The sequence below is a fragment of the Enoplosus armatus genome, chromosome 4 (genome assembly GCF_043641665.1).
Source record: "Enoplosus armatus isolate fEnoArm2 chromosome 4, fEnoArm2.hap1, whole genome shotgun sequence".
NCBI lineage: Eukaryota > Metazoa > Chordata > Actinopteri > Centrarchiformes > Enoplosidae > Enoplosus > Enoplosus armatus.
The window spans coordinates 19,152,718-19,172,557 of NC_092183.1; the positions used below are offsets into that span (position 1 = coordinate 19,152,718).

The following is a 19,840-nucleotide window of genomic DNA, read 5'->3' on the forward strand; positions in this document are numbered from 1 at the left end:
ATCTGCAGTAATTTTAATTGGTCAGGAGTAAACATCCATTCTGGCTCAGACGTAATCACAACCTCTCCACTGGTGTGCTGGGTAATTCCCACCTCTATAAGCTGTGCAGGACTTTAGGTGATGGCTGACAGAAAGTGACACCCACCTTTAATAACATGACAGAGACAGAGACAGACACCTCACAGTGCATTTCTCTGCTGTAGCCTGCACTCTCTTAAAACCCACATTATTATCATTTCGAAATCATCTTCAAGATTTAAGCTGAAGAGATTTAAGAAAGAATTAGAAACAGCAGGAATAGCATCATATAAATCAACTATATATAGATGAGTGCGACAGTTCCAGGTATTCAGACAGAACCTGCTTGACGAGATCAATCGTATGCTTAACTATACTTTACAAATTGCGCCCGAAATGAAATTCAAATTTAAAATGAAATCAACATTATTTAGGCGACGTCTGCGCAATTTTATGATCAGAGAAATTCTGATGAAATCAAAAGTCCTCTCATGTGGTCAGAAACAGCGGAATCTGCATTCATTCGGGCGCCAGCACGGGCAGCAAATGAAGAAACGCGGCAGTTGAATGAGAAATAATTAGCAGAAAGAGAGAAAAATGAACTACCCGCTCAAAAATGCTTCAATTAAATGCTTGAAATGACATTTTCCGGGACTCACCTAACTTTGATTTCCACACACACACACACACACACACACACACCAGACCGCTTGCCTGAGCCGCGCCAGGAGACGGTGGTGACGGGAAAGCCAAGTGCGCTGAACGCGGAGAGCCCTCCCTCATCTGCCGGTTCGAACGGCCGACCTGCAGGTGCTCCCAGTCTCTTCAGATGATGATGAGCACCAAATGACTCACTGTTTTCTCCTCGAACCACTTTCCCCCGTATATCCCCACCACCCAACCATCCTCATCCTCATCCTCACCCTCACCCCCCCCCCCCCCCCCCCCCTTCAGCATCACTCCCTGTGCGTCATCACAACCGGTCACCGTCTACCCAAACTGACTTTTCATTCAGAAATGTTTCATTTCAACGTCACTCACGTTGCCAACTATCAAACTGCAGGGAAAAGAAAACAAAGTTTCGTCATTTCAGCGTCAGTATGTGTAATGCTTTAGATTACAGCCCCAAAATTACAGAGAAAATATTCTGTACATCCAGGACCAATAACATAACTAACTGGAACACATCCTCGTTGCTTTGCCCCCGATGGTGGCGTACTATTACTTAAAAATAATGACAATAATATCCTCAGCTGGAATTACTCACGCATGCTTTAAATAATATTTCTTCCCAGGCTTAGTTTAACATTTTGTTCCCAAGCAGGAACAATGATGTAACCTATAACAAAACCTACAATAGTAATAATAAAAGGTTTTCCATATTTCCAGACTTTTAACAATGTAATTCCCCCAAAATATTTTTTGTAACTGTTACCCCAATTTCTCCCCAATATAACTATACCCTATAATTACTAAACAGGTCATTTAAATAGTTCTTACAACGTGATTCATTTCTACATCCCCTCTTAATGACTAAGTTATTCCCTAATCGTTTGTCTTCTTCCCTTGTCCTTTCTTATTTGTCCCAGTATAGGCAGTGTTACCCAGAAAGTATTCCATTGATACCCACATGTACTAAATAATTACACTGTAATCTCAAGCATGTCCTCTTTATCTTATCAACAGAATTAAAAACTAATGCACATTTCAACACAACATATATTGCGAGCATAAAGATGGTCATTATTTCTACTACAGGGTATTGTTGTATCAATCTATTGAGTGTCTTTTTCTCTTTGGTGTATGTGTCTTTTGAAACAGAATCAAGAGGTAATGCTCATATAAACACAACATGTATATCTGTTGCACAACTTAGTCGATACACATTTGTTAACGCCTGAGGCGTAACAGTCAATTGCAATTTATCTGGCATTGCAATTTCACCAGGGACTCTATTATTCAACGCCTGTGCTTGCACTATTTTCTCTTTTTTTCAATTAAGCTACGATGAAGAGACCAAGCAGACGCAGGCGCATTAACACACCCACAAGAATACATGAATAGAAACAGTACATAGATTTTTTATTTTTTTGGACTGATTCCTTTCTTCCCACTGTGGACAAATCCTCACTTCAGCCAGTTGGTATACTCTTTGTTTTCCAGTTGGGTTCAGATATGAATGCTTTACCTGGGGCTGCCGCCGGCTCACAGCCAGAGATGTCAGGCCGGTCTGTGGAGTAAACATCTGACCATTTAAAGTACAGCTCCTCTGCTCAATCAATAATGAGACCTTCATCGTTCAACGCTTCTCCCTGATGTTGTATCCTGGGGACAAATCTACTTCGTCATGTCAACAGCAAAATCACAAGGAACACTTCTGAACTCTCTAAAAGTACAATCACATCAGCAAAAGGCATTGAGTAACAAAAAAAAAACAACATTTCTATTTTGTTTGCACAATGAATTGATTATTTTAGGAAAGTAAATGTCACAAATTTAGCGGCTTTGAAATTGAAAAAAACAATTTTCACAGCAATTTAGGTCACAATTATCATGCCATTTACAGAGATTATGTCTCATTATTGTGCATGTGTGACTGTCTTGCACTCACATAGACTGACCTCTTCAAATAAGTACTGCAACAACAGATCAATCGCTGTGTGATTATGTTTGCATTCAAAATCAAGTGAAACAATCCCATGCTTAAAAAGATTACAAATAATGAGGCAGTGAAATGATGCGCATATGTTTCCTCTGTTCTTGTTTGCGGTGTATTTGCATTTAGTTAGGGTATATCGTGCCATCTAAGACCTGTTGGAAAAGCAATTACCTGTCTGAGCCGCCCATGCAGTGAGGTGGGCAGCTGAGTTTGAAAGATACTGAAATCAATATCTCTGCACTGGAAGAAACATTTCCCATCATGGTGGCAACAAACCCGAGCCAAGCATTCACACTAATGTTGGCATTTACAGTGACATTCACCTTAATTGCACATCAAGAGATTTCCTCTCCCCCCATCCTAGTTCTGACTTTGACAAAATCCTAAAAAAAAAAAAGAGAGAGAGAGAGAGAGTAACAGGCACAGATTGCAATCGTGAGAGCAGGTAAATGCAAACAGCTAACATTATGCTGCAGGGCACTGATTTGTTTGTGAAACCGTGAAATGGTATATAGCTTGAGAAGGAAACTGATATAAAATGCTTTCCATCTCACAGGCAAATTCAAAATGGAAACAGCTACTCTATGTGTCATGTTGTAATAATATTCTCGAAGCCGCTGAACCACTGTTTTTCACAAACTGAAGGAAAAAAGTGAGTCGACGTTGAGAAATAAAGGTTAACGATGAAGCTCAGCTGTCCACCTACACACAGACGCAGCTAACCTGAAATGCAGATTAAAGAGGAAAAAAACATTTGACTGCCACTGAGTAAAAAGCCTGAGCAACAGGGAGATTGCATGATGCTCAAGTGGTAGCCTATAATGGTTGGGCCTTTTATTGGGCTCCAGTCACGGCAGTAGAAACACACATAATTAAAAGACGTACTATTGTAACTTGCTGCAACCATTCTGTAAGACATGCAGTACGGATACGTTATCACATAGTGGACAAGTTGAAACTTTGACCTGATGATGGCACTAGATGAAAAATCAGTGGGATCACCAAAGTTGTTGCAATTTTGTGGCAATACAACCAATAGCTGTCGAGACATTTCACTTAAAACCACAAATGTAAACATCATCATCATGGTGGTGCTAGTGGAAAAGTCAAGGGATCGCTAAAGTCATTAGGGTTCATCATCTGGGAACCATAAATGTCTGTACTCAATTTTGTGCCAATCAATTCGGAAGATGCTTTAGAGGAAAGGTCAGGGGATCACCAAAGTTAGTGGGATTCATCCATGCAAAACTTCTTGGCAATCCATCCAATAGCTGTTGAGATATTTCAGTCTGGTCCAAAGTAGTGGGCTGACTCTTGCCGTCCTCCGAGCCATGCCGCTAGCGTGGCTAATAATAAAAACGGAGAGAAAGGACTTGACGTATCCAAACCCACGTTCCACCTACGTATTCATAACACAGCATTCAATATATGAGAACAAACACAAGCGAAGCACAAAACAAAAAAAGCTCTATCATTCTTTTCCTCCATATGGGGCTCGACGGGCCTAAAGATAAAATAATTATATTAGTCTGTGGAAGCTTATTTCAAATTTTGAAACGCTTGTTGCTCTGCAGCACCTGTGCACCACCCACATGCCACATTTGATCATTTCTGAAACCTGGTGGGTTTAAGAGTAAAAAGGCTGAGCAACAGGGAGATTGCATGATGCTCAAGTGGTAGCCTGTAATGGTTGGGCCTTTTATTGGGCTCCAGTCACGGCGCTATCCGCAATTGCTGTAATGAAGACAGACCTAATTATCTCAGCAGACAGAACTCCTCACTGAAGAGGACTCTAATTATGGCCTAAATGCTGCTCTCTTACTGTTCAGTGTCATACCCAGGGGTTGTAAGAGGGGGGGGGGGGGGGGGGGGGGGCTGCTGCTGTCTTGTTACCACACACACACACACACATCCTGAGGGCTTAATGTGCCCAGCTGTTTTGATGCTCTTCTGTGCAGGCATTATGGTCTAGAGGCAGGGATTATCTAACATGACAACACACTCTGCCCCCCCCCCCCCCCTCTCTCACCGGTGTCTTGTCTATCATCTGATTAATTAATCACAACTCCAGATGTCACTTGAGCAGCATTGTTATTTGTATTAGGAAGTCCATTGCACTAATATTTTACAGGAAAATCCCACTGAAAACCTAAAACCCACATCATGTATTTCAGCACAAAAAGAAAAGAAAAGACAAACTCCATGAAGTGACGTCTGGAAAAGAACAAAAAGGGGCAGTAGGGTTATTTACGGATAGATTACTCAATCCGTGCTCCCAATCTGAGCCCGTTCATTTTGAATTTATGAATGTAAAATGACTGCAGATTCATCCGCTCTTGTAGATTGGTTCAAGGCCGAGGCGCGGATAAATCAAACGTCATGTTTTCTAAATTCGGACTGAGGAAGGGTAAGCGGCTTGTGCAGTGACCTTGATCGTAGGTATTGAACATCCCAGTGAGGAGACGGGCCAGACAAGAGGGGAAGTATTTGGCCTGCACAGGAGCATGGTGACGCAGAGATGGCGTCGGCTAATGAGCACAGCCAAACATGTGGTCACACGGCACAGCGAGATGCGAGTGAGGAAGCTGGCTTCATTAATGAAGGAAAGGGCAAAGTTTACTTCTGCGAACGTCTGCACACGCTCCGCGGTTTCAGGTGGCTTACATGCTGGGAAAGAGAGGACAAGAGGGCGTAATGTGGGAACTAAATGCACTCCGCGTTTGAATACTGATGCGTGTTAAAGTGGCCAGCACTTTTAATCCCCCTCAAACAAAGACGAAATCCAGTTGTATCCAGGATAGATTTATAGAGATTATGTCTTGCAGCGGTTTGGATAGCGAAATATGCATCATCAGGGCGGAATAACGCACGGTGGTTCATTTTACATGCAGTCGAAGTGATTTTAGGGTTTATATCCCTCCAGAGAGCAACAGTATGGCCTTAAACTACAACAACACGACTCGCAGTCAAGGCGACTGAGTGTACTAATGATCGCTCGTCCTCAGCCAACATGTGCTTCAAAGGCATCAAGAGCGTGTTATTGACGCTGCCAGCACATCTGATAAACACATGCATTTTCTTTATTATCGCTGCTCTTGAAAAGAGAGGTGCATTTCTGAATTATCGTGAAACACGTGGACATGTATCCTTGACTGGTATACACCGCGCACAGCTCTGCCAGAAATCACAATGATCCACTGCTGTGTAGCCTCAGGGTCAGGCAGCTATCTGACTTCTGCCTACAGGAGAGTCTATATTTGTCTATGTGACAGTCCAATTTTCCACAGACCAGCAGGGGAATGCGAAAAATACAATTCGAAAAAAAAGGGGGGGGGGGGGGAACAATAAGACACTACACCTACCGCAACAGCTTTAATTATTCATTTCAGGGGAATTTTTTATGCGTTTTGTCTATTTCACGGTCAGTCATTCATGGACCAGGTTACTGCTGTGCACGACCAGAGAGATGATCTGGCAGAGATAACATGGCATACACAAACCAATTGAATTGGTGGATAATGGATACTTACTAATGTGTCCGATTTTTTAGGGGGGAAAAGTTTAGTACAATAATAATCATTTTCTGTTGTGTAAATTTCACATGCAGTGACGTGAAATAAATATTGTGTGTGATATACAAGGTTGCATCTCTGGCTAAAAAAACTGTCGGTGTGCCTGAGCTGCTGTTCCACGAAATTGAATCCAAAAGAAAATCTGCAGCCTAGACAGAAACTTTATCTTCTGGGAACGCTGTGTGATTATAAAGCTGACCCGAGAGAGCGCCTCAGGAAATGAACATCCGCACAAAGAGATGAGTCTTGTCACCGGAGGGTCAGTCTGCTGCTGATCGCTGTGACCTGCTCATTTTAATACGACTCGACGGCGCCCTCTTGTGGTCGACGCGGGGCGGTGCAAATGAACTTTAGGAAAACAATTCATCAGAATAAAGTGGTTTTGACGGCTTTGAATGTATGCAATTGCTTTAAAGCGATTTCGATCTTGCACCGCACTTATAACACGTAATCCTGAATTTACTTTAAGCTTTCTACAGTATCTGATGATGACGCTTCCGTGTGCGCAAGCGCACTACAGACCGAGGCGAAAACCCGGAAGATCCATGTTCGAGGAAACTAAGCAGATACGTCGCCGTAGTCTCTTATTAAAACGTGTTTGAGGAAGTAGTAACGGTCGTACATCAGATCTGGTGTAATATCTGTCTTGACTTTGGCTCTGACAGCTAGTGAGTGATCCGGATTATGGCTGCCGTGTCGCTTCTGTAGCTGAGCTGCTTCTGCCTCATTGCAACACTGAAAACAAACTGTCTGCGAGCTCCTGTGCAGCCGAACAAGATGCCAGCTCGTAACGTTGTGTCCAACGGGACCGCTGACAGCAAAGTGAGGTACTCCAGGTTAGCCACTGATGATGACGGCTACATTGATTTACAGGTAAGACGTATTGTATGATGTTAGGGTAACACACTATAAAGCCAAGCACACATCTGTCTTTCGTTTTGGTCAATGCCCTCTTCTTTCTCCATGTCCCCAGTTTGTAACACAGGTTGGGGTTTTTTTTTACACACGTGTGGCCCAAGCTGAGATAACCCTAATGACATCATCAGGGTTATTTTCCCATACTTCCTCTCAAAGCTCCTCCAGAGTCACAGAAGACATTATATGTTTTCACAGGCTATAAAGTATAGTGTTAGTATACATATAGTAAATTGACATTTGTGTGTTTACTATTTAAATAGCTTAATAGCGAAACTAAATAACAGCATTCAGTCACAAGCAATGTAATGCAAAACCAAAGCATTTACATCTCCAAATACATAATATAACATGACAGTTTCATGGCCCGCACAGTCAACTCCCTTTGATATAAAGTGTCTGTCAACCAGTCACGGACTTTTGCTTTTCTAAGAAGTTCAAGTACATCACGAGCCAGACTAATTTTGAAGTTTTTCCAGTTCAGTCCATGAGTGGGAAAACAGGCATCGACACAGAAACCCTGCTGTTTCAGAGAAAAGTGTTTTTAATTAAATACTTCTCCTCCTCTGCAGTTCAAAAGGAGCCCACCCAAAGTCCCATACAAAGCCATAGCACTAGCCACAGTCCTCTTCTTAATCGGCTCTCTGTTAATCATCATTGGCGCCCTCCTCCTGGCTGGATACTTTGGAGTCCATGTGAGTTTTGACAGTATTCCACAGTATGAACAATGCATTTACCTCTATTTAATTAATGTCTAACTCAAATGTTTTTTCTCTCTCAGCACTCAGATCGAACCGTGCCTGTCCTTATCATTGGGATCCTTGTCTTCCTGCCTGGAATTTACCACCTCCGAATAGCTTACTACGCATCAAAGGGCTACCATGGCTACTCCTATGATGATATCCCTGACTTCGATGACTGACAAACACCACAGCTTCAGCCACAGTCTTCCTGCACTCTCGTATATTCATAATATTCTGCTAATTTAAGTGCGATATCTTAAGAAAACAAGGTTAAATGCATTCTGTAAATTACCTGCATCTAAATCTGAAGGATTTTAATGTTATTGTCATAGAGTTATATGCCCAGGTAGCTGATACCAGCCTGCTGTTATGAAGCCAAATCAGAATCACAGTGTTTGATTTGTACATTTGTTTTGTTAGCTTGATAAATTAATAAAAGTATTTTATTTGTATAATGTTAATTATCGCCATGACTTAACTATCATACTCATTTAATTAATGTAACCAAGTTGGTCAACAATAGAACACATTTTAGCTTTTAATACAGTAGGGGAATACAACCAATCTGGATACTTATGTACTGAAACAGGACTGATCATTTTAGACACTTTTCTAAGACGAGCCAATTCTCAAAATCTGATCATTTTCATGCCAAATAAAACTGAAATTGTATTCAGTGGGTTCTTTAATTTGAGGCGATCCACCTGTTCAGTGGTAGAGACAGCTCATAAAACTGGCTTACAATGAGTTAATTTACTGTACAATTAAGATTAAAAAAAATGTTATATCTTGTTGGCAGATATTTAATAAAAGGGTATCATTGGTTTGTCCACAATATGATCAATACACAGTACAACAGTTTGCCTTATCCCCCAGTTAATTCTTCTTTACTATCCAGAGTCTTTCTTTCTTGGAGGATTTCATGTGATTAATTCAAATCCTTTGATCTCCATATGGTGTACCTGGCTTGTGAGAGTAAACATTGTCAAACAGGGAGGTACACATGCAATTAAGATCTGACATTCTGTTAACCTGCGTCAAAAGCCTTTCCTCTAATCTGCGCTATCGACTAATCAATTTCCACCTGATTTATAAACGGCATGGCCACCACCTCCATTTCCTTTGTGGGATAATGTCATATGTAAAACACACTGCCAGTACAGGTTGCACTTGTACTTGTATAGTCCTTTCAGATGCTTGGCAACCAGACGTTTTAGTGGATATTTTCAAGGACAGTTGCTTGTGCTCTCTTTGCTTCTCCTGCTACCAAATATGTCCACTCAGAAAGCCACTAGCCACAAACTACCTGGTATGAGATCAGATCAAACACTTTACATCAGCTCAGAAACCTTTCTTCTGAAGGCTTCCTACCCTCTCAGGGAGCACTTGCTTACAATCACTTACAGAAGACAGATTTTGACAGAGATTGACTGCATTGTTCCTGGTATCCAGCAATTTACAATTGAACAATCCAATACCTTGGTAAAGTGTGCTTTCTAATAACCATTTCTAATTTTACTAAACAGGCTGGCAGTGTAGTGACATGTGACATAAGCGTTAACAAACACTACAACAGTTGAGCAGACATACAAGACAAAAAGACATGCACATAGACAAGAAGTGTATAGTAATATTCTGGGGATAGTTTAGTAATTTACAGTGTATGTCTTTCTAAATTAACACAACATGTCAACAAGGCACTACACTAGTAATAAAAGTCTCTAGTGCTAAATTATGTCTGAACTATATTTTATTTTCTGTGTTTCTGTCACTAAATGCACTGTGCATCAGTCCACAATGGCCTGCCATCAACCCTTTTTACCAATGGACAGTATCGCCCCCTTGTGGTGATGGCGACTGTTAGGCTCTGGATTGGCTATTTCAAACTGCAGGGTAAACAAGACAGAGCAATGTGTCCTCCAATAACACACCCGTCCACAGCCCCATCAGATCATATGTGAAAGTAGATTCACTCATCTTTAAGTAACATTCAGCTCATTTCAGGAGGACATCAAAAGAAGTGGTTTTTGAGGTAAGATAATGAAAAACTTTAACAGTAAAGTTACAAAACTCCCTATCTCTCTCTCTTAAAATAAGGGTGGCCTTTCATTACAATTATATGGAGGGTGGTCCAAATTAAGTTGAACGAGAATATGACAAATACCTTATTCTGGTATCTCTGACAGCATAGCGTTAAAAACAAAGAAGAAACAGTTTTCCCCAGGAGTCAAGACCCACTGGGTATGAATGAGTCTTGTAATTTTTAACACAACCTTAGTCAAACTCAGAATTGGTTAATGTTACAATATGATTTAAGATAACAAAATAATGATATAAATGTGTAATTAGTAGCGAGTTAATATAAGGTTTATGAAGAGAGTAATAGCTTTATCTTGAGCCGTTATCTAACAGCTAACTAGCTAACTAACAGCTAACGTTAGCTCAAAATTTGAATGGCAGCGAGTTGTAACTGTTAGTTTGTAAGGTCGGGTTAGGCAGGTACAAATTGAATACTACATTTTAACATATTTTCTCGTCTAACATACACATTTCATTGGCATTCAGGTTGTGAGAATTTTAGTCAAGTAGTTTAAGAGACATTGTCTTTATTCTTAAGAAGGCATTTCCACACTTGACCCAAACGTTTGGTCAGTAGGGTATTAAATGGTTTTTAAATTTTTAACTATATTGATGACATTATTTTGACTATACCACACCCGTTTTCCATTTAACATACTGGAGAAAGTCATGTTTTTGTTGCATATTTGCTGGGTGCTGTACCAAACGGCTCTAGGTGTAAATGTGTCCTTTAGGTGTGTGTTTGCCTTTTGTTTCGATGCCCAAGTCTTTCCCACGGAAAAGCGCTTTTGTCTGAAGAACCAGCAGCATCAAGTCACACAGAGACAGGCGGCAAATTAACGGAAGTTGATTATTTTACCTTCAACATAAAAGCGTTTTTTTTCCCCAACTGAGATTCTCAGATTGTATATGCTCTGACCACACAACCTGATTCAGTACACCATTTCACAGTCTTACGAAAATACCTTCAGTGATTTGGTTATCAGACTTTTCTGTTTTAAATTTTGTCTTGAGTCATTATTTTTGGCAGCATTGTACGTTACATTTGATGTTGAAAAATGTGTAGAGTAGTAGTATGGGAAACATAGAGCAATTTGCATTAATTTCAAACTAACGCTGTTGCTAACAATTATTTTCAATAGGCCTTTTTCAGCAGCAGTCATTTTGAACAGTCATAGTTGTAAAAGCACAGGCGTTTCTAATAATATTAATGATGGCATGACAGTGTGACAGTGAGCATACACAATACGAATACCCTGAAACTGAAACAGCTAAATAGAATTCGGCCATAATAAATTGTAGTATTTACACTTGTGACATCTCCAAATGTCTTCTATTACCAATTATTTATGATTCATGTAGTCCATAATGATGGGAAGATATTCAGTGTCCAATGATATAATAGAAAAACTGCAAGTTCTCACATTTGACAAGCAGGAGACAGCAAATATTGGTATTTATCCTGGATAAATTACTGAAACTACTGATGGATTACTGAAATAACTAGACAAATCGCTTAACTGACTCCCATTGACATATTTAACTCTGGATCTGTTTCCTCTTCTACCTATCTTGTACGTCAGTAAGGGCTTTATTTTGAAAGGTGTAACAGGAAGTGTCGGGTTGTATGCTGTGTGGCTTGACAGTGGTTCAAACAGCGCCTGTAGTAGGAGGAGGGAATAATAATAATGGGAGGAGAGACACAGCGAGAGTATCAACAGCACGGCTCTAACTAAACGTGCAGTGTGCCCTCTTTCTGATGAAACTTGCGCCTGGTTGATGATAAGTGTGCGTTGCATCGACCCAGAGTCACTTCTACATATTTATGAAGTTATTTATATACTCTCACTTGCGATTGAAGGTACTTTCTGCAAGTTTGGACAAAGACAATTGCGGATTTAAAAGCGAAGGCGTGGAAAGTTTAAATGGACTTTAAATGGGATGATGTCGGACTCATGAAGGTGGCCTGGTTTAATAGATTTTATTGAAACCGCAAAGTATTTTTTGAGGAAGTCTGATAACCATGGATATCGAGGATTAATTTGATTTTCTTTTGATCCACGTACGGACGGAGAACAAAAATGTGACCACCTGCGTTTCATCCAACTCTTTCTTCTGTTTATTTTAAAAGTGGTGTTTTTCTTTTTTAAAGTTCACTTCTCCCTGAAGAGAAAGGAATGAATGGTTGAATTTGGTCTGCAAGACGAGTCAAAAAGAAGAAGCATCAATGGATTGAAAGATTATACTTTCAGCTTCAAGTGAACAAGTGCCTCAAGCAAGGTAAGGAGCTGTGCAGGCAGAGCAAAGCATCCTCTGTAGGTCCTGTATTTAGCTGTAACATTAGTCTCCCTGCTAAATGTACTGTAGTAATGCTGTGATGCACTGCGGTGTCGCGCCTTTGTTTATGTTTAGTGTATCACATGCACCACTTGTAATCCCGAATGAGTGTGTTGTTGTTTGTTTCTAATACCACAGTGAATGAGTTTAACACGCTGCAATGACCCAAAAGTGAACTCTGTTCCTAGGATTAGAATAGTGAGAACAATAGTATGTCAAAATAGTGGGTTTTTTTAAAATTATTATTATTTTTTATTCAGGGCTCCCTCCTCTCAGCTTGTATCAGACCCACTGAGTCAGACAAAAGATGCACCTGTTTTGTTTTACAGGAGGTCTGTGTGGTGACATGGAGGACTGAGCATCTCAATTCACTGCAGATATAAAGAGCTTGTGGCTCGGTGTCTGTTTTATATGGCCCAGACAGTTTATTTGCCTGCTGCTCCGCATGGTGCAATGTGCTGGACAGAACCCAGTCTCAGTTGTTTAGTACAGAGGAGCGAGTCTTTTTTACATGATATATACTCCCTGCTCTTCCCTTCCTTTGTTTTTGTTGTGTGTGTTAATACTGATGGGTGAGAAATGAGGTGCACAGAGGCGCACATCACTCTGGATGCCTGTAATCCCTTGTGTTGGGCCATATGTCTGTATAGGGACACTGTTTACTTACATAAATATAAGCTTCCTTCATTAATCAGCTTGTAGGTTGTCAAAGGTTTTAGTCGCCTTTTACATTTTTTAGAAATACATTTTAACATGTTGTTTCCTCAAAAAGTATACCAGAGAAAAAGGTGGTCCTTATGACAGACACTAAATTATAAGTCGGTTTTAGTGATTGCTTTTTAATTATTTACAGGGTGACAGCTATGTTCAAGAAGCAGTTTTGCATTTTTCTTCCAGAATCCTTGACGGAAATGTTGAGCATATCATCCAGGCCCTCCAGCTTAACAAAGTCTGTGCATGTCAGATACCAGCTCAGGTGTCATTTCACACAGTAATATCCCACATATTTCAACATCCAGCAGGCCTTGACATTTCACTAGTATATTGCACTATTCAACACACCGTGTGGCCAACTGTGCCCTGTAGGCAGATTGTCATGCTGAAGGAAATTGATTGTATTGAGAAACAAATTATTCATGAGCTGAAAGTGGTTACCCCAAATTGCTGTGTTATTAGTGATTAAGACACAGTCATACAGCGAATGCATGTCAGTGACACTATGTTGACGCTCATTGGGTACCACAGAATACACAAAAAATGCAAAGAAAAAGCACCTATAAGTGAAGAAATGTTGTAAATCAAATCTAAGGGAGATTAGAGAAAGCACCCAATAAAGTTTAAGGGCCATGCAGTGTACCATAAATCACTATGTATGCTTCCTTTTACATCTGGACAGTAACATCTGTTCCCTAAGTGAAGAAATGTGAACATATTTTGGTTAAATATTTAGGGTTTGTTCTAGGGTGTTATTATCTAGGATAACATCTCTCACTGATCTTCAAGTTTTAAAATAAATCCACTGTCATGCTTCAGCAGTGTACCTCAGCTCTTAGAGTTCGTTACCTTTGGCTTTTGACCCCCAGTTCCTCTCACTGTCGTGTCTTGAAAGTAGCTTTATGGGACTGACCTGTTCCTGAGAGTCGGGGGCAGGGAAGGACAAAGATTCAGGATTTACAAGAAGGATGTTAGCCGCTTTGCTTTCACCAGGCTCATGTTGTTCTCCACTCCCCTGAGACCTCTGGGCTGTATATAGTCATCCTGTAGAGAAAAGCAAGCATGAAATCAGTCCACTCATGCGTGGAGCATATAGGTGATTTATTTCTGTAATTTGCAGCATTGTTCAATTGTGATGCGTGGTAAAGGCAGCACTGTCCACGTTTTTCTGTGTGAGTAAATTAAACACATTCAACCATCGCTCATTAGTCAATATTGGTATACCCTGTAGCGTGTTAGGTTACCAACCATCACTATGTTAATCCATACACAGTAGGCTTTCCCCATCACGAGACGAGGGCTACGCTCCCGTGCCCGGTGTTTGCCCAGCTCATTTCCTTTAGTCGGAGTAAATGTCAATACAGATACAAAATTGGGTTGCAGTGCCAGGGACAACATCCATGAATTGATTGTTGTGTTGTTATGTAGGCTGGTCCAACCAGTCAAGGTTGTATTGATGGTTTACAACCCAGTCCTGTGTTAATAACTGTGGTTGTACTATTTGTGCAGATCTGTTTGTGCCTCTCTATGAGATTGGTCTGTTCACCTGTGAAGGTTTCTGCTGGAGTAACAGCAGTAGTTCCTGCTACAGGCTGGTTTACTCTGAGGCGAGGGCCTCTGTCGGGATTAGCAAGGATTACTAAGAGAATAATGCTACTTCTCATCAGGTCTGTATCTGCCGCTAACATCACTGATGGCTCTGCTTAGGTACTGAAGGATAACACACACACACTCACACACATTAGGTCAAAAGTTCCATTTTTTTTCCCATTTGTGGTTTTCGTCAGAGAAACTGAATTTAATTGTCACTTATCAAGAGCACAAGATAGCTGAAAAGACTACTGCACTGCTTGTGTAACTCCTGCACAGTGTAAAACATTACTAAGTGTGCCTTAACTTTTGCATTATTCAGTTCATGCTTCCTGATCAGTTAATTCTAGTGGGATTCCGAGGAGATGCATATGGAGAGGCCAGGCTTACCAGCTGTTGCGGCTGACAGCTTGGCTTCTTCCTTGCGTTCAACACAAGAACACATCTATCCATCTAAATGCTGATTCTGAAAACACCTTTTCGCTAATTGTTTGATGAAATTTTAATTCTCTGGAGGGTATTACAGATTTCCACATTGGGTGAATGATGGTTTTAGTGTTTTTGAGGAAATTGGTACCAAAGTTGTCTGCCTTTGTAAAGTTGTTGCTAGGCACTGGAGATGAGAAAATATTGCTTTTTGTTGCGTGTGGTCTCCATAAAATGTTGCTCTCCTGCAAATAACCCGGCCATGTTCTCTCCGTTTTTGGAGTGTTTAGTGACTTGATTCACCAGTGATTGATAATTCACTGCGCAGCCAGATGACAGAGTGTCCTTGATTTGTCGCACCATTTTGATCTCTAATTTAATTACACTATTAACACTCGGAGCAGAAGGGCAGGATTAGTCTGGGTGTTACAAATGTACAGTCCAGAAGGCTAAGTCATGACTAGATCTAAATCAATTTGTGTCTTTGAAATCCAGTGAAACATCGGACTAGTGAGCGGTGTCACCACGCATTACAGAGCTAAACATCTTGTGCTGAGGCAGGAATCTACAGTGGGGTTTTGTTTTTCTATTTTTTTTCTACTTACCCGTGATCATTTTTTCAAAACCTTTTGTTTTTGAGTTTTGTCTGTTTCACTGTTGATGTCCGTCCCCTTTGCACAACTTCAAGTGAAGGAGGGATGTACTATGATATATTCTGCGATGTCATTGTCTCACAGTATGGTTGTGTGCGACTTGTAAACAGTTGTTAATCATGTCCACTTTCCCTCAGATACCCTTGTGAGGAGATTAGTCGGAGTAAACCCCCTCTCACATGCACAAGTATGCATGGTGCAGGCCATGTTCTGACTCTTGTTGAGGCTCTCTCTGTGTACAAATCAATTAAATAGCCCTGTGCTCGGCTCTCTTGCCTGAGGAAATAACCTGGTTGTCTTTCGTCTACTCCTGCACCTGCAGACAAAGCCCCCCTCCAGGCTTCTTCTGTAATATGTCGGCTCAGTGTGTCTGTCTGTCTGGTGTGGAAGCACAGCAGAGCAGGTAGGAGCAAAGACAAGATGTGCTATGTCTTGTCAAAAGTTACTCGAGGTCTAGGTATGAGCTAGAATTTCAGATATATGCTGGGATTTGCTCATTACTTTTTGCTGTCATGTGGTTAAAATGACTGTGAAGACGACAGCCAAGATGATGCAGTGATGTGCAATCACTTCCATCATTTGTTTTTGGCTGCTGGAGGTGACACGGAAATGATTAAACTAAAAATAATTATTTCTTTATTTTTTGAATCCATTATAAGAGTCCTGTTTATTCCGACACCCCTAATCCTTTCCTCATTACAGATATTGCACTGAAATGATGCTGTCATGCAAAAACTACCAACCTCAGCCATTATTCATGCCCTAACCACCTCCCCTCTTCATCAGCTTTTACTGTAAAGCCTAACACACTCTAATGTGTTTTTGTCCCACTCCTCTTCAGTGCTTGTGTAACATTGGTTTAGTCTTTCTGCTTGTTTTGGAAAGGTGCTAAACAAAAGTTATTACAGTGCTTCACGGCCAGCCTCAGCAGCAGCAGTTTCAACCCTGTGACGGTCAAGTGCAAGGAGATAAATGCATCTTTCTGCTGCAAACACAACTGCTAAGAGACTAAACGTGTCTGTCACGTGATTCAGTTATCCTGCATTTCTGCAGTGCGTCTGTGGTTGTATCAGCAGCTAATATCCTACCGTCTTTCTAAGAATAGCCTCCTTCTTGTATTACTTAAATGACCTTAAAGTAATAAGCTGGTATTAGGGGTACTGAATGGAGTGACTTAAGGGGAGGGGGCGAAGTCTTCCATTATGTTTGAAGAGCACCAACTTAAATTTGTGCCTCCAATCCAATTTAAGGAAGAGGGCCTCATGAGTTGCTGCAGCTGCTCTCATCATTCAGACTGTGAAGCAGACCCACAATTTGTGCAAGTTAAGTCTTGTTTGTGGGGCTCATTAGGAGATAAAAACCAGTGGGTTGTGCTGGTGCTGTTTGCGCATTTGATAGTCAGGTTACTGGAGTCTTGAATTCAGTTTAATTGAAGAGCGTTGTCAAATGACAGTCTATTTATGGCAGTTAGGTTCCTTTTTTAAGCACTGGTAATAGGATAACATCTGGAGTCGGGGAGACACACCTTTCAATATTGCTCGTGTCACCTGTCAATTGCTGTTGGCCTATTTAGAGTGAGACGAGACCTTCTGGATGAGCTGGACCAATCACAAGCATCAGGTTAATCTGTACATACACTTAGAGCCTTGCACAGGTCTTCTCTGTGGACATACACACACACACACACACACACACACACACACACACACACACACACACACACACACACACTTTGGCCTGTGCAGGAAAACCTCCACGGGATGCAATCCCGTGCCCTACTGTCTATTTGTAGCACTTGTTGGAATAGCTTATTTGCCTTAATCCAACCGCAGCTCAGACATGCAATTTTCCAGACGATTAAGTGTTTTCAAAGAATGCAGTTATTTATTAACCAAGAAGCATCTGGAAAGTAGTGTAGTTGTTGGATTATGAGTTGATGTTAACTTGGGGGATTATATTTGTCTGCAGGGGGGGACGTGAGGGATGTCCTTGTGCAGCGGTGAATCTGTGAATGGTACAGCAGCATTCTGTAGAAGAGTAAACGGGATGTGTGGTCTTCTCTTTCAGGTTGGGAGATGTGTGAAGGAGTGTGACGGACGGCCATGGGACTGGGGAGACGGTGGCTTCAGGCTGTCACCGCTGCTGTAGCCATCTGTCTGCTAAGTAAGTATGCTAATGCGAATATGGATCCATCGCATTCATTTACGGTTCATTTCCGTAATTCATTTCTCCTATTTAGAGTTTTTCTCAAATGGTTACAGGCGTTTCTCAGTACTGAGTTGTCTTCATCAAAGCTCTTGATACCACCCTTAACAGTAAAAGCCTTTTCCAAGAAACTGCTAACAAACATATTATCAGAACATTAAAGACATTTCCCAAAATTGAAAAAGTCGTCCAAAGCAGCTGGAACTGTCATCTTTTGAGCCGAGCATTTTGTCAGGTATTTCAATTTGACACAGACAACAAAACAAATAACTTGTTAAAACAGACAAAAACAGTGAAAGAAACAGACACAATTATGTAACACAGACATAGAAAATTCCCTCCACATGTGTAAATAGGACTTTCACATGTACAGTACAGATTAACTGCGATGAAAATCTGCTTTGTTGGATCACATTTACATGATCATGATGATGGCATTGCTTTTTTGTCACTGTGTGTCTTTAGTCTTCGAAGATTTATTTTGAATCACTTACACCACATTACTATTACATTATTACAGTATTTATAAAAAACACTGTCACTTTTACCTTTGCAAGTCAGGTTTGGATTATGAGTGCCAAATTGTGCTGTAGACTGTTTTAGTCGTGGGTGATGATGAATGAAAAAGAGATGAAAGCTTGAGATTGAAAGTAATTGATTGAATTAGTGCACATAAAAGCAACTGAAAAGCATTCACAGTTGGCCCACAAAGCAGGCTGCATAAAGTGATGTCGAAAAGTGAAATCACGCAAATGATGTAAAATGTGTTGTCATATATTCAAATAAATGTGCCTTTCTGTAAGACTTTCTGTTTGGGCTTTTTTAGTTTGTAAGTCAACCAGTTGTTTTCCTCCATTTGTCTCTGCCATTTGTTTGCATAGCGTCAACAAAGGTTCCTTGTTTACCAACGTCAACAAGACCTACTGTGTGTCCCTTGTTTTGGTAAAGCATCGCAAAGCAGTTGGCATATGTTGGCGTTTGGCTGCCTACATACAGTTTGAGTGACACCATGATGAATCTGGCACAGCTCCCATTGCCTTACATTGGAGAAAGTAAAGAGAGGAGGGGTTACAGCATAGACATGAGTGGACGAGAGAGAATGGGGCCAAAATCCAACTTAAATAATATCTGTGGTTGGTGTGGATTTAGATCAATCTGGGATTTAAGCTACCCCCAACCTCAGGCACGCTTCTGTGTGTGTGTGCATGTGTTTGTAAGGGGGGGGTGGTGGGATTGATTGTGCTGGTCCGCAGACCATGTGTGTACCCCAGGGGGTGGTGGGAGGTCGGCTGGAGAGAGCACAGAGGGTCCTGCTGCCCTGCATCAGAGAACCCCCCCGAGATTAAAGTAATCACCCGGCCAGATGAGTAGCAGAGCAAACACTGGCACCCAGTTGCGCACACACCCACGTGAGCACATGGCAGCGAGGGAGAGAGAGGAGATAGAAAGAAAGAGGAGAGACTGCTCCAGGTGTCACTAATGGGATTGCTGTGTGTTTGCAGGCTTTGCAGCGATACGATCTTGTCACCAAATGGCACACGATTGTTTTACATGCCCTCTGATGGCCCAGCTTTTACCAGGGAACACTCTGGGGATGTCATAGTGACTAGCTGATCCAGTTCAACTAAGCATTCATTGATCAGTTGGTCTTCTTTCAGTCTATTTCCCACCAACTTTTCTGCGTCTTGACCTCCCCCGCTCTCTCCTCTCTCTCCCAAGATATTGCTGCTAATGTTTTATGGACTGTTCTCAGCATAGCAAGCAATTTTCACAGGAAAAAAAGCGCCAAAAAAATTCCAGAGAGGTTAATCCAGCCTCTCTGGCAGCCATAACTCTCTTTAAAAGGCCCATATTTTTCAGGCCCTTATACAGCTGATTTATGTGTTTATTCACATTTCTACTCTTTATTGCCTTCTGTGCTATCAGCAC

At 41.2% G+C, this 19,840-nt stretch overlaps 1 protein-coding gene across 1 annotated transcript; it reads left to right on the forward strand.

Moving 5' to 3' along the window:
• The first annotated feature begins 6,795 nt into the window (after window positions 1-6,795).
• On the forward strand, window positions 6,796-8,368 carry tmem230b (transmembrane protein 230b). The gene is made up of 3 exons (XM_070904410.1): window positions 6,796-7,122; window positions 7,737-7,859; window positions 7,946-8,368. The coding sequence occupies exons 1-3, from the start codon at window positions 7,027-7,029 to the stop codon at window positions 8,084-8,086; spliced, it is 360 nt and encodes a 119-aa protein (XP_070760511.1). The 5' UTR covers window positions 6,796-7,026; the 3' UTR covers window positions 8,087-8,368.
• The last annotated feature ends 11,472 nt before the right edge of the window (window positions 8,369-19,840 follow it).